General features: G+C 37.6%; 1 protein-coding gene and 1 pseudogene across 1 annotated transcript; one reads left to right on the forward strand and one right to left on the reverse strand.

The window, feature by feature from the left end:
- Positions 1-15,737, reverse strand: part of LOC107530829 (uncharacterized) — a 54,507-nt pseudogene extending 38,770 nt beyond the window's left edge.
- Positions 15,738-15,949: 212 nt separating this feature from the next.
- CCDC71L (coiled-coil domain containing 71 like) lies at positions 15,950-20,058 on the forward strand. The gene has a single exon (XM_087821092.1). The coding sequence runs from the start codon at positions 15,950-15,952 to the stop codon at positions 16,655-16,657; it is 708 nt and encodes a 235-aa protein (XP_087677218.1). The 3' UTR covers positions 16,658-20,058.
- The last annotated feature ends 4,728 nt before the right edge of the window (positions 20,059-24,786 follow it).

Here is a 24,786-nt window from a genome sequence, read left to right on the forward strand (position 1 = left end):
CTGACAACCAGGTATGTTGGTTCTGGGGCCTCTTGGGAGGTGCAGGTCAAAGTCAGCTGCTGCCAGTGACTTGCCTATGGCAATCTGTTATGAGCTACAAAGTGATCTATCTGCACATGGTTGCCACTTATCCTGGGCTTGGAGGTGTCTGGGAGAGGCTAAGCTGTGAACTGAGGCCAGCTGCCACTAGTGCTGGAGATGGGGCTGATTAGGAATAGGTACAGGGCATGCCAAGGCCAGATGCTTCTTGTACGGGCTTGTGAACCTCTGTGAAATTTTAGGGAGGTCTTCAGCTTGAATTGAGACTGGCCATTTGTATGGAAACACCACTGAAAGTGGCTTGGGTAGGCCTGCAGTTGGGTAGAGCAGAGTCTCAAGGAATCACTAGGGCAGAGTGAACAGTGTTAGCCCATTTGATGAAGACTCAGATATGATGCCCTACAATGGGAGGCTGGGCAAAGGAACAATGGCCTCTGCTACCACTTTTGTCTGGGAGAAAGTTGCTCCTCCAGGCTTCACCTTAAATCCAGACAATTATGTTCCTCCTTCATATGTCTCTGATTTCATTCAAGCTGCTGCCCCAGCCTTGGAGCTCAGAGGGAGTGAATCCATGTGCAGACCTTTTGAAGAGAAGTCTGGAAGTCCAGCAGCTCTCTGTCTCACTCTGCCACAACTTGTACTTGTTTCACAGCCAGAAGTTATGAGGACTTCTCTTTCTAGCACTGGAACCCTTGACTGGGGGGCCTAGTGTAGGTCTGGGACCCCTCCTTCTTCAGGGGAGACCTCTGCAGCTGAGTTATCCTTCCCAATTTAAAAAATATATATATCTTTATTGATTTCAGAGAGAGGAAGGGAGAGAGGGAGATAGAAACATCAATGATGAGAGAGTCATCATTGATTGGCTGTCTCTTGCACACCCCCAACTGGAGATTGAGCCTGCAACCCGGGCATGTGCCCTGATTGGAACTCGAACCACAATCTCCTGGATCCTCGTTGCTCAACTGCTGAGCAATGTCTGGCTGAGATCCTTCCAATTTTTTTTAAAAATGTGCTTTTATTGATTTTAGAGAGAGAAAGAGGAAGGGAGAGGGAGGGCGAAAGAGAAAAACATCAATGTGAGAGAGAAACTTTGATTAGCTGCCTCCTGCATGCACCCCGACCAGGGACCAAGCCCATAATCTGGGCATATGCCCTGACTGCGAATCGAACTGGGACCTTTTGGTGCATGGGAAAATGCTCAGCCAACTGAGCTACACCAGCTAGGGCTATCCTTCCCAATTTGCAATTTCCACATGTGAGTATGGGACTGTCCTGTACCAGTCTCCACCCCTCCTACCAGTATAGAGGTGGCTTCTTCTGTAAATCCTTAGTTATAGGACTTCCGTTCAGCTAGATCTCAGGTGGTTCTCCATGATGGTTGTTCTGTAGTTTAGTTGTTTTTTTGAAATGGTCATGGGAGGAGGCAAGTATTGTATTTACCTATTCCACCATCTTGACTAGAAGAGGCCTGGGTATCTTGAGGGATTTAGAAAGATCCTTAGGAATTTAGAAAAATGGTGCCTTGTGGTTTTAATCCTGTAATATGGTAATAGTTTTTAAAACATTAATCATTCACTTAATATATCCCTCATTGATAGCCTATCAAAACAATATTTTCTTCATTCAGTCTGTCTTATCTTTTTAATGGAATTGATAGCCCATAGGAACTTTTGCCTTATAAATATAGTCCAAAAATTTTGTGAACAACTAAATAAAAACAGAAGACTAGTTTCAACAAAATAGAATGAAAAAAAGTGAATTGCTAGACAGTATCACGACAGCTGTATCCAGTGCAGAATGTAAAAGTATTCTCTATTAGTGTCTTTGACTATATATCTTGTTCCTCAGAGCACCAAAATGTAACTTAAATTCCCTGCAGCCACTCAAAACTTGATAAACAGTAATTTGGGCCAGATAACACCACCAGTATTAAAGCCACTATCTTTGATTTGATAACCTTGAGGTTTCAAATTCAAATGTGTTACTGAGCACACACAAATTATAAAACCTGCTCAGCTTCAGCCCTGTGGCCATGTTGTATGAGGACTCAGTGATGACAGAAGTAACAGTTTTTCAGAACACCCAGAGGTCTGTAATTCTTTAAAAATTTTATGGTTATTAAAATTCAGTGTAAGTTCAAATGAAGCATTTCCATGGATTTGCAACCCTTGACCAGGGCTATAGTCCTTTTTCAAAGTAGGAATTGGTCTTGTAAAAAATCCTATGCCCTTTCGTTGAAGACCAATCTGATAACTCAAAGTTAAGAGAGTTTCCTGATTTTTATTTTTGGTTTTCATGGTATATTACTTAAATTAATGTGGTAAAGTATCCTACTCAGAGGCTGGCACTGTGCTGAATAAAAGATAGCACCCTCTCCTCCTTCCCTGTTTTATACTGAAAGAAATGAACAGATTAAAATAAATATAGTTTCAGGAGAATGAAAGTCATCACTACAAAGTGAAATAAATTATAACATAAAATCCCAGTAATAATTATCATAAAGGTGGTAATTTTGGAGGTGAAGGTAATATCCTTGAAAGTTAAATAAAGGCTCTGGCTTGACTCTGGAATGCCTGCTATTTACATAAAATTTTATCTGGTTCTACAAAGAATCCCACTTCTTGTTCTGCTCCAAGTTTTGTCTGAACATTAGCAGCCTCTGTTAAAACAAAAAATTTGTGCATTTGTATAGATATCTATGACATCTCAATAGATAGAAGTAAAAATACCTTGAATCTAAATTAGTTTTCATCTCAATCCTTGTGAAACGAGTGTGCTAAATCCACATTTTCAGGAGCTCAGGATGCATTTGGGAAGCCTGAAGCCCTGGAAAAATTGTGGTGCTCTTCCTCTCATCTGCTACTTTCTGTAATCTAAAATAGCAACAATATTAAATTACTAAATAAGTCAGGAAATCTAACAAAATTTGGATTTTTTCCTCTGTGATCACTACTTTGATGCTTTCTTGGGAAATAATAAATTTCAGATTCTTTCACAATATACATTCCCATTTAAAAATTACCTGACATATACTAGCATTGTAGAAAGTACTGGAGATATAAAGGTAAAAAACATATGCCTTTCAGATATTTGAAGTTTCTAAGCATTCGCTAACCTTACAAGATATTTTTGGAAGTCTTTAACTGTTAGAAAGTTTGCTTTATTTACATGGCTTTAGCAATGTAATTGGCAAAAACAGATTTAGCAAAAATATGTTATATAAATATATTAGGAGGTAGAGCAAAGGAGAATCTTCATCTTCCATAGTAAGAAATACATAAGTAATATTTAAAACTGAAGAATCAAGAAATAACAGTATGAGTGTGTTATTTAAAAACACGGACAGAAGAAATGCCAGAAGAGTTGGTTGCTTCTGGGACATGAAAATTGAGGAGTGAAGAACGGTAGGGCAGGGACTGCTATTTTTTTGTTTCATTTATAACAATGAGTTTTAAATCTAAATATATTTACCTTTTGATTAAGTATTCATTAAAAGTGAAATAAAAGAAACTGAGTGAACAGAGAGAGCAAAGATGGGAAATGGAGATCAAGGACTTTTGGGTTCTTTACAAGGCTCAGCCCTGCTTCTGCTTTTTTCCTGAGGCTCAGCAGCAACTCCTCCACTGTAGTCTCAGGATACAGAGTCACTCTTCCAGTATCCTCTTCCTGCTTAATCTAAACCAAATAAGCTTTGGTCATTCACAAATGGAAGTGTTCTAACACATACATACTCTAACAGTGATGTATGGTTGAAGGGCAACAAAACAGTATAATAATGGAAGTTTTAAAAAGTTTATTTTTTCTAAAATCTGTTTCTTAAAAATGAGCACTCACCCTTTAAATCCTTAATTGCCACACCAAATTCTGGTATTTGTGAACAGAAGAATATTAAAAAGCATTATAGAGCAGGACCTGATAAACTTTTACTGTAAAGAGCCAGCCAGTAAATATGTTAGGCAATGAAGGCCACACATCCTTGTTTCCTCTACTCAGTTCTACCACTGCAGTGGAAAAGCAGACACAGACAACACGGAGGAGTGTGGCTATCTTAAGTTTGCCCAGAGAAGAGGGCATTTAACTTATCTGTCCAGTGGGGGCGTGTTTTATTTTTCTAAGTATAAAATGGCTCCATGGCTAGTTGCTTCTTTGTTTACAACTTCAGAGAACATGCAAATATTAAAATGTTTGCAAGTCATTAATAGCATCTTTCATGAGATTTCTATTCTCCAGGCAAAATATTCCAAGCCATCTAACTATTCATTGTTTCTATGAGTTAGTATTGAGTCATTTCATCTTCCTGATCATTCCCCTGGGCAATAGGCTTCAGTGTACTAATACCATGGTTCAACCATAGTTCAGTATTCCCAGAACTATGCACAATACTCCAGGAATGGTCTAAGGAATGCAGAACAGAGTGGTTACTAATACAGTTATAGGGTCACGTAAGTTCTTGGTCAGTAGATGCCTACCATGAACTGATACTAAGTTTGCTGCCAACTAAACTCCCTTGGTCCTTTAAATTTGGGCTGCTATTAAAATATAGTTTTTGCCCTGGTGGATAACTGAGTTGGTTAGAGCATCATTCTGATATGCCAAGGTTGTGGGTTAGATCCCTGGTCAGGGCACATACAAGAATCAACCAGTGAATGTATAAATAAGTGGAATGACAAATTGATATTTCTTTCTCTCTCTCTCTCTCTCTCTCTCTCTCTCTCTCTCTCTCTCTCATTCTCTCTCTCTCTCTGCTCTCTCTAAAATCAATCAATCAATCAATCAATCAATCAATCAATCAATCAGTCAAGTACAAAAAGATATAGTTTTTTTGGAGGGGTTGAGGGGGATGTGGGGATTGAGCAAAAAAGAAGAGAAAAACGTATGGATATGGACAACAGTGTGGTAATTGCAGGGGGAAAGGAGGGTGGGGGGAGGTGGAGGAGGTATAGAGGGGATAAATGATGATGGAAGGACTTGATTTGGGGAGGTGAACACACCATACAGTGTACAGTTGATGTGTTGTGGAATTGTGCATCTGAGACCTATATAATTTTGTTAGTAACTGTCACCCCAATTAAAAAATGCTAAAACAAAAAAGAAGAATACTGTTATAGTGTTTGTAGAGAGATAAGGCTGGAAATAATTTAATTCCCCATTAATAGGAAACTGGTTAAATAAAGTATGGTATGTCTATATAATATGGAATACTATGCAACTGTTTACAATGAAATAAATCTATGTGTGTAATATGCATTTATTTCTGAGTTAAAAAAAACACTGTACAGAATATTACTAGTTATGTAACTAGTTATATACACACATGCCATAGAAGTATAAACTGTTTCCAGAAGATTATGACAAGTAGCTGTTTTTATCTGTCAGGGTCCATTTAGGAGACAGAAATTACAGAATAATATGCATAGTGAAGTTTTAATCTAAAGAATAATTACTAAGTGGGATTACCCTAAGGGTAAGAAAGAGTACCCAAGGAAGGCATGAACTCAGAAGACAGAGCTCCTGGAGGCTGGACCCACACCTCCTTGGTGAGGGGGCACTCCCCTGAATGATGTAATATTTTGCTGGGTTACTTCAACTGGTCCACAACTAACAGGTTGGAAATCACAGATAAGAGCTGACAAGCTGGAAATTTCTCCACAGGGAACTGGGAGTCTGTGGCTAGTGGAAAAAAATCACTTGCTGGGGGTGCTAATGACATTCACTGGGAAACTGCCCATGGAGAGTGCTGTTGAACTTAATGGGAAGCTGGCTGGTCTGCAGATTGGAGTCATTGGAAAGCTGCCAGGAAGCTGCTTACAGGAGTGTTGCTGAGCTGGCCCTGGGAAAGCCATCTGGGGCATCCATGGAACTTGCTGGAGTGAGCTCCATCATTGGCTCTCCCATGCACCCAACCAGCACCGCAGGAGCAAGAACAGAAAGCCAACCAGAACCAGGAAGAGAAGCCCATTTTTTCTCCAGAGTCCCTCCAGCATACTCTACTGGCAAGGTTTAACATCATGTCAGTTGACAAAGGAAATTTGTTTCATTATCACAAGCAGAGAAATGAAGCGGGGATTTGGGGCTGAAAAGGCAATAAATTCATAAATGCCACAGCTGTTAACAATTGTGTCTGGGGTGAAAAACTGGTTGATGAGGCTCAGATGTGAGAGACAAACTTACTTTTCACTGTATATCTTTGTACCATTTGATTTGGGGAGGGGCACTGAGAAATTTCTTTAATGCATTATATTGAGTTTCATACTAGAAAATAAGGCTGTTGATAGTAACATACTGGCCATTGTTTTATATGCTTTAACTATATTAAATCACCAAATATTTCCTCAGTTACTATTATTAGATTGAATTTTTACCCCAGATGAAACTGAGGCACAGAGAAATTAAGAAACTTGCCCAAGATTAGTTGGTAAGTAATTGATCTGTAACTGGTAATCTGACTGCAGAATCTGTGCTCTTAACCACTACACTATGTTAACTTCACACATCTGTCAATTTTACCATGGCATAAAACATATGAACAAGTGATAATTGTTAATACTGCTTATCAAATATTTCCCGATCTCTGACTCTCTCTAGGGGTCAGTTAGATCATATGATTAATGAGTTGCATGTGTCATTTCCAGGTAAGCATCTCATTATTTGTGAGAAATTCTCCATAGCTCTCTTTCTCTTCTTGCACGGACTCTCTGTGTTGACTGTGATGGGTAGATAGCTTGAGCAAGAAATAAACGTTTGATTTCCTAAGCCCTTGATATTTTGATGCTGCTTCTTACTGAAGCAAAATCCAGCTTATTTTTACTGATACAAATAATGTATTCTGATTAGAGTTAAATAGCAAAAATTATGTTTTCTAAAATGCCAAATAAGATATATTACTATTGTAAAATTTTTATCTTGAAAAATTTTGAACTTAGAATAATTGAAAAAAAATCAGAATATAATAATGATCGCTGTTCATCGTTCAGCTAGATTCATCAATTGTTCATATTTTGCTCCCTTTGCTTTATGTTTTTCACATGCTTTTTTTCTCCTGAATCATTTAAAAGAAAGTTGCATACATCATGAAATTTCATTGGAAAACTTTCAATAGGCATTTTCTAGGACCAAGAACAAGAACATTCTACATGACCACACTGAAAATCTTGCTTCCTAATAGCATTAGCATATTTACTTTTTTGCTTTACTCTACAAAGTATGAAAAAGAACTTTAGAATTATAATTCTAATATTATTATCATAAATTTATGAACTAGAGTTTAGATTTTTTGCAATCCTCCTTTTCTTTGGAACATAAGGAGACCAAGGATGAGCAATCTGGGTACTCTGTTTAGTACAGAACAGAGTAATTCAAGTAACTTAGAACATAATTCTTTTTAAAATGTATTTTTATTTTTAATGTTTTAATTTATCTTCATTGTTGAAAGTATTACAGATATCCCTCTTTTCCCCCCCACTGATCCCCTATCTCCCGAATCTGCCCCCTCCCAGGCCTTCACCACACTATTATCTGTGTCCATGGGTTATGCATATATGCATGTAAGTTCTTTGATTAATTTCTCCCCACTCACTCCCCCACCTCCACTTTCCCACTGAGATTCATCTGAACACAGTTCTTAGTGAGACATATTCTAAGGTCAAAAGGAACTGCAAAGAGATTTTGATAATAATTTGATACAGAGATTCATTTGCTTCTTTTTACATTCAGTTTAAGGGACTGCCTTTAAAAGTCTTTTTATTACATTTTTAAATGAATTATTTTTACTTGGTTCAAAAGCCAGAACAATATAAAGGGGTATATTCAAGGACGTGCCCCTCTCATTCCTTTTTTCCACTCTGTTCCCACCATCTCCATAAGCTGGTGTTTTCATTAGTGTCTGTTTTATTTTTCCTGTCTTCTTTTTCTTTTTAAAAAATAAGCAAACATATATACACATTCTTAAGTTCCATTATTTTTTATATGGTAATGTACCATAAGCACATTATTTTTTTACTTCATAATATATCCTGGAAGTCACTCCATGTCAGTTTATAAAATTTTTCATATTTTTTTTTATTGTACTTCATGGTACTCCATCATGTAGCTGTACTACAATTTGATTTATTGGTGGCTATTTGGATTGTTCCATTATGTTACTATTACAAATAATATTATAATGAAGCCTTGGCTGGTATGGCTCAATTGATTGAGCATCGTCCAGTGCACAAAAGAGTCACTGGTTTGATTGTGGGCTTGATCCCCAGTAGGGGGCATGCAGGAGGCTGCCCATCGATGTTTCTCACATCAATGTTTCTTTCCCCCCTCTCCTTTCCTCTCTCTCTAAAATCAATAAAAACATATTTAAAATATTGTAATGAAGATCATTGTACATGAATTCTTTTATATTTGTGGCAGTTTACTTTCAAGGTAATTTCCTAGAAGTGGTTTTCCTGGGTAAATACATAATTATTATTGTTATATATTGCCTAGTTTCCTTCACCAGGGGCTGTATCATTTTGCATTCCCATGGGCATTGTATGATCATGCGTGTTTCCTCAGAATCTTGCACCAGAGTGTGCAACCAAGGCTTTGAATTATTGTCAATCTGATAGGTGAGAAATGATATCTCTGTATAGTTTTAATTTGCATTTATTTTATTTTGAGTAAATTTCAATATCTTTTTACATATAAAAAGGTATAGTTCTTTAATAATTCTACAGTTCAGTTGTTGGACCCCAGGTTTAGACTTTATACTTATTTCTATGGAATTACATTTTTTAGAATTGGTTCATTGTTTTAGGTAGTTCAAAAGGTGGTGTTAGTTATCTCTTATAGTCCATAGGATTCATAAGTTTGATAAGCCCAACAATGGTTACCTTATCTAAATCACAGATCAAAATGCTGAAAATGGTAAAAGCCACAGCATAGGAAATTAGTTGTTCACAACCTACACAAAAACCTATCATTTAAAGCAAGGTATATGCCTATATAAGTGCAATAATAAGAAACCTTAAAGAAAATAACACCTCTATAGATTGAAATTCTGAATTTCAGTGGAAATTTTATTAACTTTTATAATATATATACAATGATATGTAGTAAAAAGTTAATATTTCAATTGTATACTAAACCAATATTTTCTTTTAAATGTTTATTACCAAGAGACCACAATAAACAATTCATTGTGAGAGATCATGAAGGGACAATTAACAATATAAGTTAAGAAATATAAAATAAAATGTTCATTCTCCCTGGGAATAGAAGAAAAATTAAAATAATAATAATTAAATGCAGGTAAAATGCTCAAAATATATAAAACACCTAATGCTAGAAAGTTTGGGGTGAAGCACATATCCATATATTGCTGGAAGTATTGTAACTTAGTATGATCTTTTTCAAAATCAATATGGCAATATATATCTTAAGAAGTCTAAAATATTTTCTATAATCCTGAAAAACTGAAAACAATGCCCTTATCTCCTAATTATTCCACAAATACTATATTTGAATATCTCAATGAAAGAAATACTATATTATGATGAAGAACTGGAAGTATTATGTATTAAGATTGTGTAAAAATATGGAAAAACGTTTATATATTAAGTGAAAAAAACCTGCATGACAATACAAAATTGAACAAAACTAAGGAAACATGAAAATAGATATTTGAATATTGATATTACAAAGTGAATATTTTATTTAAAAATTTTAAATCAATGTTACTGTAATATTGTTTTCACAATAAATGCATTTTATATAAAAATTTACTACCATATAAGATACATCTTACTGTCTGATTTGTTAGAAGAATCATTGGTGGGGGCAATGCAATAAAAGCTGGAAAATGGCTTGGGAGACGGGATCCCTGATCTTTTTCTGTACAGAAAGGAGGAGTCATTGAGCTACAGTCTAGTTACTATACAAAAAGTGGGAAAGGGTTGAGATAGTGGAAATGTTTTTCTGGCCACAATTTGGGGAAAACATTTCCAGTTAGTCTCGTTACAAATCTGTAGAATGGGGCATATAGAATAGTATTTGCCTCATGGGACTGTTGTGAAGATTAGATGAAGTGATCCATGTGAATTGGTTAGCATGGGGCCTGCCACAGAATGTGAATGTTCAGTATATGTTAAATCTGTGTTATTACTGGTTAAACCTATAATTCTGTAGGCAGAATAATGATCCTACAAAGATGTTCATGTTCCAATCTCTGGAACATGCAAGAATGTTAGGTAACAGGGAAAAGAGAAATTAAGTTTGCAGATGGACTTAAGGTTGCCAATCAGTTGACTTTAAAAGAGGGTAAAGGGGGGCATAGATGGTGATGGATGGAGACTTGAGTTAGGATGGTAAACACACAATACAAAATACAGATGATGTACTGTAGAATTTTGTACCTGAAGCCTATAGAATTTTATTAACCAATGGCAGTCCAATATATTCAATTAAAAATAATATGGAGATTATCCTGGTGGGCCAAATATAATCACAAGGGTCCTTTAAGATTCAAGAAAGAAGTAGAAGGGTCAGAAGAATATGTGACTATTGAAAAATGGTCAGAGGAATCTAACATTCAGCCTTTGAAGATGATGACTTCATAAGATAAGGAAAGTCAGTGGCTTCTAGAAGCTGTAAAAGGCAAGGAAATAGATTCACCCCCAGAACCTTCAGAAAAGAACATAGCCCTGCTAACAACTTGATTTTAGCCTCGTAAGTCCAATGTCAAGCTACAGACCTCTAGAATTATAAAACTACATTTGTGTTGCTTTAAGCCACCAAGTCTGTGGTAATGTGTTACAGCAGAAATCAAACACTAATAATATAAGTCTATAAGTGTCATGTGGCAGGTTCCTGATATAGTTCTGCTCACTGCTTATTTCCCTCACTCAGCTTGGTATATAGTATTCTGTTAATAAATTACTTAAATGATTGAATGGACATTCTAGGAATATATTGTGGTGAAGTTTGGCAGAAAATTTTGTTTCAGACTAGGCATATATATTAATATTCTTCTAATCTGATACTGATAGTCTCAAACTGGTTAATTACTTTTACATGTAATTGCAGCTGAGCTCCAAAATTATTAAGGAGAAGGATAGGACAAGTGGGGCCTACAATTGAGATCAAACAGTGTAAACTTATAAAAAATTAAATTATGTGATGGCTTCATTTCATTTTTGATAAGGAAACCAGATTCAGTAGACAGTATATATTTTTAATCCTCACTGAAGGGTATGTCTAGAGAGAAGGAGGGGAGGAAGGGGGAGAGAGAGAGAAAGAGAGAGGAGAGAGGAGAGGGGGGGGAGAGAGCGAGAGAGAGGGGAGGGGAGAGAGAAAGAGAGAAACATTGATCAGTTACATCCCATACTTGCCCCAACTGGGGATCAAACCTGCAACCTAGATATGTGCCCTCATAAGGAATTGAACCAGCAGAATTTTGGTGTATGGGACAACACTCCAACCAACTGAGTCGCCCAGTCAGGTCAACAGTATATTTTGATTTCAACAAAAATGTGACAAAGGTTTTAATAATATCTCCCTGGATAAGAAAGTGTGAGCTGGATGATAATAATATAAAAATATAAGATAGGCTTGAGGCTAATGGACCAACCATATCCAAAAAGTGCATGTGCATCAGCATGTACAAATTTCCAGTAGAGTGACATAGGTCTTTGTCATTGAGTCTGTGCTAATTGGTTGTGCCATTGATGACGGTTTAAGGCAGAAGGATGCTTGCTTAATTTACTGAAAGGATTAATAAAAATCAGACATGACAGAATCCAGATTTAAAAGTATCACTATAGGTAAGGATGTTGGACTGAAACTAAAAAAATGAAATTTAATAAGGATAAATGTAAAGTCTTCCAAGTATAGTATAGTGCAAGGCATATATAATTTTGGAGAACTTCATATGGGAAAAAATTTATGGTTTGTATTTGGCTTTAAATTTGAGTCAACAGTATGAAGTTGCTTACTTTGAAGATTTGACAATCTAAAACTTGGTTTTTAAGACGGATTTTATAAAGTTCTAGAAGACAGACAATGGGTAAAATATAAAATGGAAATAGATTTTGATTAAACTTAAGGAAAATCTCTTAAATAAACCTGAGGAACAAAAATTCTGGTTAATTCAGGCCTGGCTAATTTCAAGTCTGGTCAATTACTTGTACCATTTCCCATTTGGGAATTTTTTTTTTTTTTTAATATATCTTTATCGATTTCAGAGAGAGGAAGAAAGAGGGAGAGAGAGAGGTAGAAACATTAGTGATGAGAAAGTCATTGATTGGCTGCCTCCTGCATGTCCCCAACTAGGGATTGAGCCTGCAACCTGGGCATGTGCCCTGACTGGGAATCAAACCTCGATCTCCTGGATCTTAGGCCGATGCTCAACCACTGAGCCACGCCCGACCAGGTCCATTTGGGAAATTTCTGATCTGATCAATCATTCATCAATAAGCATTAGTATACAATGTTATGTTGGTAGATTTATTCTGTTTCTGTCTGTTCTATGTTTTTCTTTATTTTTTTCCTGTCTTCTGGTGTGTTAAACATTTTTATTTTCTCCTCATCAATCAATCACTTTTTAAAATCTCACACTGTACTACAGGGTTTGAAATATGTTGGCTAAACTAAGTAAAATCCTCATAATTAGATAAGACAAATAAGAATAATTATTTTTTATTGGATGCTTACTGTGATAAATGTTTTACCTATGCTCCCTCATACAATTCTTAAAACAATCTTTTGCAGAAGTTATGCCCATTCCACAGATAAGAAAACTGAGGCAGAGGTAAAAAAACATGCTCAAGGATATTTGTTGTAAAGATCTATTTAATTCCAAGACTATTTAATTCCAGAGCTGATGCTCATAATCACTCACATATACTTTTTATTTTTGGCCACTTTCCAAGAATCAAATTATTTTATAGAAGTGGGATCTTCAAGGTTCTGGGTAGCTAAGAGATATATTTTATTTTTACTTTTTCCAACCACTTCATTCTGTTTGGATTCATTTTTACATAAATTCAGAAATATAAAGAGCTAGATTTTTTCCATTTATTCTTATTATTCATCACTTATCAGATATAGAAAGCATCATTTCCCTTGAGAAGTAAAGGAATAAATTGAGGATTTAAACTATTATTCCTCAAGAAGAAAAAATTAGTCAACTTCCATAAACTTTATAGTGTCTCAGGAAAGTCCCCAAAATGAGAAGAAATATATCATCTTTCTGTGTAAATTTTACTTTGGAGAATATATAAATAGCCATTTTTAAGACTATGTGAGGCAAGCAAAGGTAGAGGTTAAGAAAAAATGTAAAGATAAGAAATATAAAGAACAGAGAAATAGATCAAACAATAGCAAATTTAAAAGTATATAATAATTTAAGCACTTTACATGATATTAATTCCTAAAAATATTTCATAAAAATATTTTTTGGTTTCAAGTAAATTAAATGAGTATTATAAAAATGAGCTATTAAATACTCAGCCATTTGTTGAGATCTTACGTTTTTTGAAAATTGTGTTGAAAAAGATTTATCTTCTTAATTGAAATCAATTCTGTAGGTTTGTGTAGATTCCTGGTATATGTTTATGTGGCAAAAGACCCTTAAGTACTTATAATACAATTAACATGGAAGGGAGAGGATAACAGTATGAGAAACCAGGAGTACATAGATCCTTATTTTTACCCCTTTCTTCCATTATGAAGTCCCCCTAATGATCCACTGGCTTAATATGTGAGACTTTCTATGTCAACCTGCAGGGGGGTTCCAATGAAAATTATTCAAATTTTATATTACTGTGTGTTCCCAGAATCACCAAGAGCTAATTGTGATGTAAAGAATTGCTATGATCTCATTTTTATGTAAGAATTTAGGAAGCTGGTAATTGCTCCCTAACCTTGTTCTGAGATCAGGGTGTGCTTTTCTAGGAAATTGATTTTCTCTACCTACGATTTTGGTAGGTAGAGAACTGATTTCCTTGTAGAAATTTTTGCTTTTGTTATTGAAACTAAACCAACAAAATATAATCTGGTTCAAATAAAATGTTATCTGTAAATCCAATATAAAACACATAAGAATAATTCTGGGTCACGTGGAAGCAGAAATACAGGTACAGCTCTGACCCTTGGTTACTCCATATATGCATAATTTTCTGTTGAATGTTTTTATTTTCTGTTGAACCATTTTTATTTATTTATTATTTATTTATTATTTATTTATTTATTATTTATATTTATTATTTATATTTTTATGAGGGTTAGGTTGAGAGCGATGCTGGGACTCTTCTCTGGGTCCTAATCTGTTGAACCTTTTAGAGTCCTGACAGCACAGCTGGAAAAATCCTCAGTGAAATATAAATAGGTCATCAGATTATGAATCCAAAAACCTAAACTACAGTCCCAATCCTGCTATCAGCAAGGTGTGTTACTGAACCTCCCTGGGTCCAAATTTCCTCATCTGTGAAATAAAGAGATTGAAGTAGGCATCTTTTAGCTAAAATATTTGAAGGAACCATTAGCAACCATATGCAAATCATAAAACTTCTGTGCTTTATCAGCTCTTTACTGCAAAATGAGATGCTCACTGAAGGGTGAAATTTGCATGCCTACCTCAAAATTCTATTAGATTTTTTTAAGCTTAAAAATTTCAGAGAGTTAAAGAGAAAATTACAATATAAATGTAAATTATAAAATTGTCCTGTTCTAAGCAATTTCAATATATCTTTCTCACTTCAAATAATATTTCATCCATTCACTCAACAAACATAGAGTGCCCACTATCTGACAGGCACTGAGCTAAGTACTGAGGATGAAAAAAGACGACTAAAGAATGTCCGCTACTCTAAGCATTCTTAATTCCTTCCTTTCAAATACAATAGGTAATGTGTTATTTTCAAAGGAACTTCTTTGATTGTCTGTGATGCTGCATCCTTTCTAAATGATAGACATGATGATGCAAAGGGACATATTAAAACTAGGTGAAAAATGAAGTGCACTCAGAAAGAACTATGTATTTTTTAAAAAAAGGTATTTTCTTTAAGCAGAATGGCTTTGCTGATCTTTGATCAACTTGAGCAAATAGTTTTATAGGAATATCTTAAGTATGAAGATGGTTCCACTGTCCAGAAGACAATCGCACTGATGCCACCGCTATTACCTGCGTGACTGGATTACCAGTGGGTGCTTGAAACGGACTGGGGCCAAGGAGGGGAGAGCTGAATGGAGTTGCCAAAAGAGGCCTTTGAGGATTTGGAGGGGAATTGTGAAAGGCCTACTCCCTCTTGATTTAAACCTAAATTTTCTTGTTGTGATACAAGCAAGAGCAGACTGGTAGATCTCCCGGCTCACCCTACAACTGGATACCCACTCATTCCGAGAGACTCCGCCGAGGTGGAGCTGATGTCCACCCCTTCCTCTAGGCGTGGCACCCTGCCCGATACCCACCCAACAGTTGACTCCGGCTCAAGGGCCACTACCATCACCCACCCCAGCACCATTTTCCAGGAACTGGCCTCTACCCCATCAGTCCCCGCCCCTCTTCTGAGAGCACCCAATGGGTGGAGTCGAGGCTGCGATGGGAGGGGCCTGAGGCGGGCACATTTAAAGAAAGGCAGAGGGTGAAAGGAAGCGGGAGAGGAGAAGAAAGAGAAACCAGGAGGCGAGGCGCCGTCCAATGACAAAGCCCAGGGGTAGGCGCCGGCCGCCATCTTGTACCGGGCGGCAGGATCTTCACCCGCGTCCTCCGCCCTCAGAGGGGGAGGGGCGGCGGCGGTGGAGGCGAGAAAAGTAGCGACAGACGCGCCGGGCGGTAGGCGCCTTCAGCGGCCGCCGCCGCGGAGCCGGACGCGGGAGGAAGCGGCGGCGGCGGCGGCGGCGGCGGCGGGACCCGGCGAGCGCGGGCAGCCCCGAGCGGCCTCAGATGCGGCGCAACGTGAAGAGGCGGCGGCCCCCGGCGGCCCCGGCCTCGGCCTTCCGGGGCGGCGGCTTTAGGGCAGAAGATGGGGCCGGGCTGGAGGCGCAGGAGGAGAAGGTGGTGTACTCGCGGTCGCAGCTGTCGCTGGCCGACACCACCAAGGCGCTGGGCGAAGCCTTCAAGCTGTTCATGCCGCGCAGCACGGAGTTCATGAGCTCGGACGCGGAGCTCTGGAGCTTCCTCTGCAGCCTCAAGCACCAGTTCTCCCCGCACATTCTGCGCAGCAAGGACGTCTACGGCTACTCCTCTTGCCGGGCCCTGGTCCCAGACCCCCCGGGGCCCCCCGCCGCCCGCAGCCAGACGCGCAGGCCGGCCCGGCGCTCAGCGGCCAGGAGGAGGCGCCGCGGAGCCCGGGCGGCTGCCGCCCGCAGGAAGCAGCCGCCGCCGCCGCCCCCGCCGCCCCCGCCCCCGGCCCCCGGGGAGAGCTGCGCAGCGGCGCCCGTGGCCCTCGGCCCCTGCTTCGGGGGCCGCACCCTAGAGGAGATCTGGAGGGCTGCCACCCCGACGCTAACCACCTTTCCCACCATCCGCGTCGGCGGCGACGTGTGGGGCGAGCGCAGCCTGGCGGCGGTGCGGCGCCGGGCGCGCCAAGTCCTGCGAGTGAACCTGGAACCCGTGGTGAGGCTCCGCCGCTTCCCGGTGCCTCGGGCGTGAGGCGCAGCCCCGGACCCTCGGACGGAGCTTCCGCCTGGAATGATGAACTAGTGTCAGTCAAGTGTTTACAGATCCGGCCAGGACTCCGTCCCCTAGTGCACTTTACGGGCGAAGAAGTCACCGGATAGTGTTCCCGGCCCTGCGCCCCTGGATGCGGCACCGCGGTCTTGGGACCCCGGGGCAGGTGTGCCCTCTGCTGCCTCTCGGCACCGGGTCTGCAGAGGGAGGAGACCGCTAGACCCGCAGGAGAGGTCCTTTCCTAACCCCAGATTGAGACGTCTCCAGGACTGTAGGAGCAGATCCGTTTTCTCCCTTTTGGACTCTACCTCACTGGTCTGGAAGCCCTCCGAAGAAGTCATTTTTCCAAAGGAATTTGGTTTCGTGCTTGTGTAATAAGCCAGAATCCACTTGCTTTTTATACCCCCACCCCCACTACCTTTTTATTTTTTTTTCCTTTTTGACTGCCACCACTCTTTCTGGACGATAGAGCGAATATGTTTTGTGGTGTTGCACCAGTTTGTGCTCAGGGTATTCTGAATCCCACTCGTTTCCTGATGTGAACTGGATTCCAATGCTTTGACCAAGGATTTTTCTAAGTGACACAAGCTTATTATGACTTTTAATAGTGCAAGGATTTGTGTGGCTTTGAACTTCATGGGCTCAGTGATTACAAACAAAAGAGATGCAAAATACAACTTTTAATTATTTTAAGGTGTTTCTAAAGATTTTCTATTGAAATTTAAAGTTTATATTTACTGAGCTTTTAAAGAAAATGGTAGAAACTCAAAGTTTTGTTTAGGAAAAGTTGACTTGTTAAACTTTTAAAAATTGAATAAAAATTAAAGTGCATTGAAACCACATGACTTGTGATTTAAAAAACATGAATGCATTATAAAAAAACTGGTGTTGGTTAAAGAGATGGATGGGATCCGGTTTGAAATGATTTGGCCTCCTTTTACTGGTTTAACATACAAATCCGGGAATATTTCAAGGATAATTTACTTTAAAATGGGAGTCCAATAGGAGAAGTGAATGTGTGTAAATTTTGTGATTAAAATTATAAACAGAATACTCAGAATCCTCAGAACCATAAATGGTCTAGAGGGGTGGGGGCATTTCTTGGTATAAGTAGTTGAAATTACTTTGGGCAAAACAGGTATCTTCTTTCTTCCTTTTTATTTTTGGTCGTTGGATAACAAGAAATGTCCAGACTAATATCACCACTTTTATAAGTGTGTTAGATGACTTTTTTGCTCCACCAGTTTCCTTTTTTATCTTATTTCCATTTAAATTTATGTTTGCAGTTATGGGTCTTTGATAACTGAAGACCCCGGAATCAAACAGGCAAGCCACACAGAGTTCTGACCCTTTTACACTTTCATAATAGTGTTTATACCATATGGCCCAGTGTGTTATTCTTGATTATTCAAGTGCCTTTGGTCATTGACGGCAGCAAGACTTAATGGTTTTTAGCCAGCGGTGCCACAGCCAGATTTTACTACAATATCTAAAGGGTCAAGTAGTGTTTTGGTTTTTTTTACCACTATTATTTCAAATTTAGGTATTCTGCCATGGAGCGACCTGTACTGGGCTGGAACTTGACATATATAGTACTCAATATTAAGGTTTATTTCTGCTTGATAGCTTCTTAGGAGAGTAATGAGAGCTGCAATTTTGACTTATGTTCTTAGAATTTAAATGGCATAGTTTTCTGAAATGATTTTTTTCCAAGGTTAATAGTCCACTGTAGGAGCTTTGTGACTTTAATTTCAGTGTTTTTGTTTTGTTAAAAAATTATTTTATATATGACTTTATACCAGTTTCCCAGTAAAGCACCATATTCTTTTATTCACTACTCAACAATAATACATTGTTACAAACACTGCCACACGAATAAATAAAAGTGAGTAACTGGGAGGTGGAGAGTGTTATATTTGTGCGATAGGAAGCTAATCTATATTCTTTTGGTTATTAGCTTCCACTGCCAATTACATTTCAGTTATATAGGGTTTCCTCCTCACCTCTTTCTCCTGCCCCCCATTATTAACTTTTTAGGCTAACTAGCACCTGAGGAAAAAAATTTGTATTTATACCACTTCACTTTGTATATAATTTTATAATAATTAGAAAATCCAATGGCAATATTAAAATGTAATTTCAACATCATAGTTTATCTAGATAGTTTCCCAGAGGATTTTGAAATTAGACTTAGCTAGGGAACATAACTTTGCTCAACACAAAACTGAAACATACTCACTGACACCATGCATTTATTGTAACTGAGATTCTTAACTTTTTTCCTCTTATGCCTTGTTACTTTAGTACACTTGAACTCATATAAATGCTTCTTTGGATTACCTGGGCTGTTTCTGATTTCAGTTTGGATCCAATTGCCAATCCTGAATTCAAATGTTATTTATCTGGTTTATTAAAAATTCATGCCATTTTTAGTTTGTACAAAAGATGTAAAAAAAATTTTTTTTTTTGCCAAGTTTTCTTAAGCAAAACCTATGTTACAACTTCTAAAATGTGAAGAAACAACTAATATAGTTGATTAGCATATTAATAGGAAAGTGAAAGTATTTTATGGGTGCTTTTGGGCAAAAAGTGAAAAGGAATTTGGTATGGTGGCCTTTGCTGTGAGGCATCCATTTACTGTCCTCTAAAGTGAGTCTGTAGCTTAGCTTGTATATAGTTTTTGTAAGAAATTGTATGATCTTTATTAATTCTTTTACCTTCTCTTATATTTCGTATGGCACAAATAGAAGGGGGAAGCTAGGAGGAAGTATCATGTTGCTATGCTTTTATTTAATTTTTAACTCTTGAGTGCCTAAATGTGGTGACTGGCACCTCAAATAACATTTTGACATTCCTGATGTCATTTTTTATTCTTCCTGTCAACCAGCAAGTTATTTTTCCTTACTGAAACCAGTAATGTCATGATTGTTGAGGGCAAGCTTCATTGTTGATAGTGCAAAGTGTCATTGTTGGGGTGTGTATTTTGTCCAAGTTTGAGTACCTTATTGGGCAAGTGTAACTTAAGTTGGTGGCTGACACCTATTGATTTGCTATGTGCAAGTCTGAAAACTCTTCAATAAAAAAACATTAAAAATAATTGAATACAAAAAACAGCAATTTTGAACTCAAAAGTTTTTTGTTGTTTTAAGGGTTGCCACAGCACCCTTTAAAATGGTGTTTTTTAATGGACATATATTCGTAATATTTTATCAGTGTTTGTAAAATATTTCTTGATGGACTGTTATGTCTAAGTGCATTAGAAGGCAATTATTTGTAATGGAACTGAATTTTTTTGGGCAGTTTGATGTGCATATGGTTAAGATTTACAATCTGGTTGTACTTTGCTTTTTAATTTATTAACTGTAAATAAATTTTGGAAAATACACAGCGTCTGGTTTTTCTAATGATGTTGAAAGTTTTTGAAATGGGATTTTATGTTTACCTGTGAATTGGAAAGCATTTTAATTTACTGTGTGATAAATTTTGACTTTTTTGTGAATCTCACACTCCTGGAAGTTTTGAGATGTGTTTGTGCTATTTTGGGAGTCTATGTTACAGCAACCTTTGAATGATTTAGTGAGTCCCCAGGACACTGCTTCATGCCCAAGCCCAAGCCATTACCCAGTTTGTCAGCAATAAAGACTTTAATAATGCATCAAAACTTAGTTTTGAGTCCTAACCCCAAGTCCCCCTGTGGTCGTGATAGAAAGTCTAGAGCTCACATTCTTTAATATTCTGAAAGAAAGTAAGAATGTTCCATATGAGGAGCATAAATAAGGGCTGTTTCACAGAGTAAGAGTAGAGGTGGAATTTTCATTACAGTCTAGAAGGTAGAAGTGGAATATCAGCAAGGGCAGGATTCACAGCTGTATGTGGCCTGAATTTGTCTTTGTACCTGAGTTCCTATAAAAAACGGAGTCAGCATAGTGTAACAGCTGTGAATCACAGTGCCTGGGATAGAATAAAGGCTTTACCATTTCCATTAGAACTCTAGGTAAGTTACAAACATTCTCTGTGCCTTAGCTTCCTCAAGTATCAAATGTGATTAGTAAAAGAAATTGTTGAATTATTGAAAGGATTAAAATGCATCTTAACGGTGGACATGTAGGAAATACTTAATAAATGATATTAGTTGGAAGTATGTGTGCTGAAATAAGTATATATGCTGAGAGTGGTCCTTTGGGATTTTAGCACAAGAACAGGGTGTCGTCTGGGATAGCTAAAAGACAAGAGAAGATAAACTGTGGGTGAATTAAAGACATTACATATATTTGTAGCTTGCTGACAAACTATACAGCAGGAGATTGGGTTGAGTTTACTTATTAGACAATTTTTACTGTTGGAGGTTTTTTAGGCATTCTTAAAAATTTTGGGTCTTCTTTTATCATCCTGATATCTTCAAAAGATATTTAAAATGTGCTGCTATGCGTTTTAAACTACCAGAGAATTTATAAAGTTACTGACCCAAGAACTTGCCAAATTTCCACACAAAGTTTTCACTTGGAGTAACTTCAGTAAGAACTTAAGAACCATGTTAATCTACATGTACAGAACCAAATTGGAATTAATTTGTGTGAGGTTTGTATTTCCTGTGTTAAAGGAAACAAATGAGTACAACAGTTATGTTTGAAACAACAAAAAGTATTACTACAAGTAAAAAAGATCCTATTTGAAGCATTGACACTCATTTTTAGATTTCGGGTCTAAAGCCTTTAATTTACCTCCAATTCCTCTTAGCACAAAACAGAACATATTCTACCTTGATGAGCAAGCCAAAGTTGTAGTCTCTGAAGCTGACACAAAATAATTTTCTTAGATGGAAGTTAAAAACTGCCTGATTTCAGATATCACAAGAACAATGACTTCTCACTGTCAGCACTCACTTGTTTTGGTAGATGTCACCCCAAACCATAATCTATAACACTATAAACGTATCCAAAGCCCAACTGGAAGATAATGATCACAACTTCAAACACTATAGCTAGCCCAGCAAGTTTGAATAAATATTCTACTGAACTCAAAATTGGGCTCATTTTGCTTCTGAAAGTATTCATAGAAATGTTAAATTGAGATTCTTCTAAATACTGAAAACTGTGTAAAGTGTATGTGTATATATATATATATATATATATATATATATATATATATATAATTCTAGGATTTTTTCAAATACATGTTCTTTAAATGTTTAGTAGAGCATAGAAAAAGGGGTATGACTTAGGGTTCTAAAGTCTAGATTAAAAAATTATTGGATCATATTAAAAACATTAAAAGTATTATAAGCACAGCTTCATAAAATTTCATAAGTTCAATATTCTCATGGAATCAACACTCAAGTTAAAAAACAACAGAACATTACCAGTACCCTAGAGGACCCCTTAGACCTTTTCAAGTCACTGTATCTCCCCTCCAAGATAACAATGATCCTGACTTCTTACAGCATAGGTAACTTTTGCCTGTTTTTGGACTTCATTTACATGGAATTATGTATCATATGCCTAATTTATTTCACTCAAAATTATGTTTGTGAGATTCATTCATACAATTGCATGTAGATGTAAATTGTTTATTCTCATTGGTGTATATGATTCCATTGTATAAATATTCTACAGTGTTTCTGCAACTCTTAATGTGCATTTAGATAGATTCCAGTTTAGGGCAATTATGATTAAAAACATTTAAAACCAAGTAATGTATATACATGGTTTTAAAAAGCCCCACCTTAAATAGCACATAAGAGCTTACAGTAATAATAACAATAATAATAATAATGATAATATCTCTACCTCACCAACAAACATCCTTTCCTAGAGGCAACACTTTTTTTTAAGTGAGGTTGTTTTTTAGAAATAGGCTTTTTCAGGGCAGTTTTAGGTTTAGAGAAACATAGCACAGAAAGTAGAGTCCCCCTTCAGCCCTAGTCTACAGTTATTAATATCTTGCATTAATGTGGGTACATTTATTATAACTGATAGGTGAGACATTATTGACACATTATTAACTAAAATTAGGGTTATTCATTGTGTTGTACAGTTTCCTAAGTTTTTGCTGTTGTTGTTAATGCGCACCCAAGGATGTTTTTTCCCATTGGTTTTTAGAGAAAGTGGAAAGGAGGGAGGGAGTAGAAGTGTGTGTGGTGGGGAGAGACATTGATGTGAGAGAGACACATCGATTGGCTGCCTCTTGCACATACCCTGACAGGGCTGGAGATCAAACCTGCAACCCAAGTATGTGCCCTTGATGGGATTTCAAACCCATGACCCTTTGGAGCGCAGGCAACAGTCTAACCACTGGGCCACACTGGCCAGTATCATAAGTTTTGACAAAATGAATTATGTCATGTATACACCATTACAGTATCACAGAGAATAGTTTCACTACCCTAACAATGCCCTGTGAGCCACCTATTCATCACTTCCTCTCTTCCCCTGTACTCCTGGCAACCAGTGGTCCTTTTATTGTTTCGTTAGTTTTGCTTTCTTCAGAATGTCATATAGTTGGAATTATAAAAGTATATAGCTTTTTCAGGTTGGCTTCTTACACTTAACAATGTGTATTTAAGTTTCCTCCCTCCATCTACCTTCATTTCCTTCTCTTGTTAATGAAGTTTATTTTTATTTATTTTTATTTTATTTTTTAATATATCTTTACTGATTTCAGAGAGAGGAAAGGAGAGGGTGAGAGAGAGCTAGAAATATCAATGATGAGAGTCAATGATGAGAGTCACACCCCCGAATGGGGATCGATCCCGCAACCCGGGCATGTGCCCTGACCGGGAATTGAACCCCAATTGCCTGGATCCTAGGTCGACGCTCAACCGCTGAGCCACACCCAGCCGGGCTGAAGTTTATTTTTTAAAACTTTTAGGTTTACAGAAAAACTAACCAGAAAGTACCAAGAGTTCTTTATTTTTACTCTTCTTATTTTGCTGGAGTACATCCTCAGATAACTTGCTAGTAAAGAGTGAACAGAGCCAAATGTTCTGAAGCTTTTTTTATTCTGTTCTTACATTTAATTGGCAGTTTTAATAAGTTCGGAATTCTAGGTTGTGATGACTCATTGCCCCTTCCCTAAGTGGACCCTGACTATAACACTGTTGGAATTATCATTTCTACCTTTTATAGTGTTTCTGACTTATACTGTCATTCTTATCCTATTCTATTCTTTTGAAATGATTCACAAAGTCCAGCCCACAGTCAAGACAAGGGGAATGAGGCTCTACCTTTTGAAGGGCCTAAAACAGAATTTATGAGCATATTTTAAAACACCACACTCTGCCCTCTAGGCTTAATTATTTATATTCATCTCACATGCAAAATATCCTTGTCATCTAAATTAGGTCCAGGCTTGGATGGGGCTCCTCAGGTGCAGTTTCTTAAACACAGGTCCTTAAGTACACTTTTTCTCAGTCTGAATACCTGTGAATTAAAGATATATCTAACAGTCCATGGTGGGACAGGCATAGTCTAACCAGAATAGACACTGCTGTTCAAAAAGAGGGAAAAAGTGAGGTTCACAAAAGTCAGTGATCCATAGTAATTCTAAAAGTCATTCCTCCTTTTTCCTAAAAGGTAGCCTGTCTTTGCAGCTGCATATTTGTCTTAGTGATTCCAGAAATTTGTGGGTCCAAAGCAGCCTTTCACTCTACTGTCTCTATTGATTTGTTTTTTAAATATGTTTTTATTGATTTCCAAGAGAGGAATACAGAGGGAGAGAGAAACATCAATGATGAGACAGAATCATTGATTGGCTCCTCCTACATGTCCCCTACTGGGGATCGAACCTGCAACCTGGGCATGTGTCCTGACCAGGAATCCAACAGTGACCTCCAGGTTCATGGGTTGATGTTCAACCACTGAGAAACACTGGCCAGGCCTGCCTCCCTTCTTTTAAGTAAACCTTTTTCTACTTTGGGCTTCTGCTGAGACTAATGAGGAACAACATTCTTAAACTTCCAGTTATGTAGTAAAAAAGAGAACTGTAGGTCCTATAGTTTACTTTGCTTTCTGAAGGTATGTTTACAGCAGAGACTACTGGGCTTCTCCAAGACTCTACTTCATTAGAAAACTCTTCTAGTATCATTTCTCAAATGCCATCTGTTAAGCTTTAAG

Source organism: Miniopterus natalensis, chromosome 10 (assembly GCF_054644295.1).
Source record: "Miniopterus natalensis isolate mMinNat1 chromosome 10, mMinNat1.hap1, whole genome shotgun sequence".
NCBI lineage: Eukaryota > Metazoa > Chordata > Mammalia > Chiroptera > Miniopteridae > Miniopterus > Miniopterus natalensis.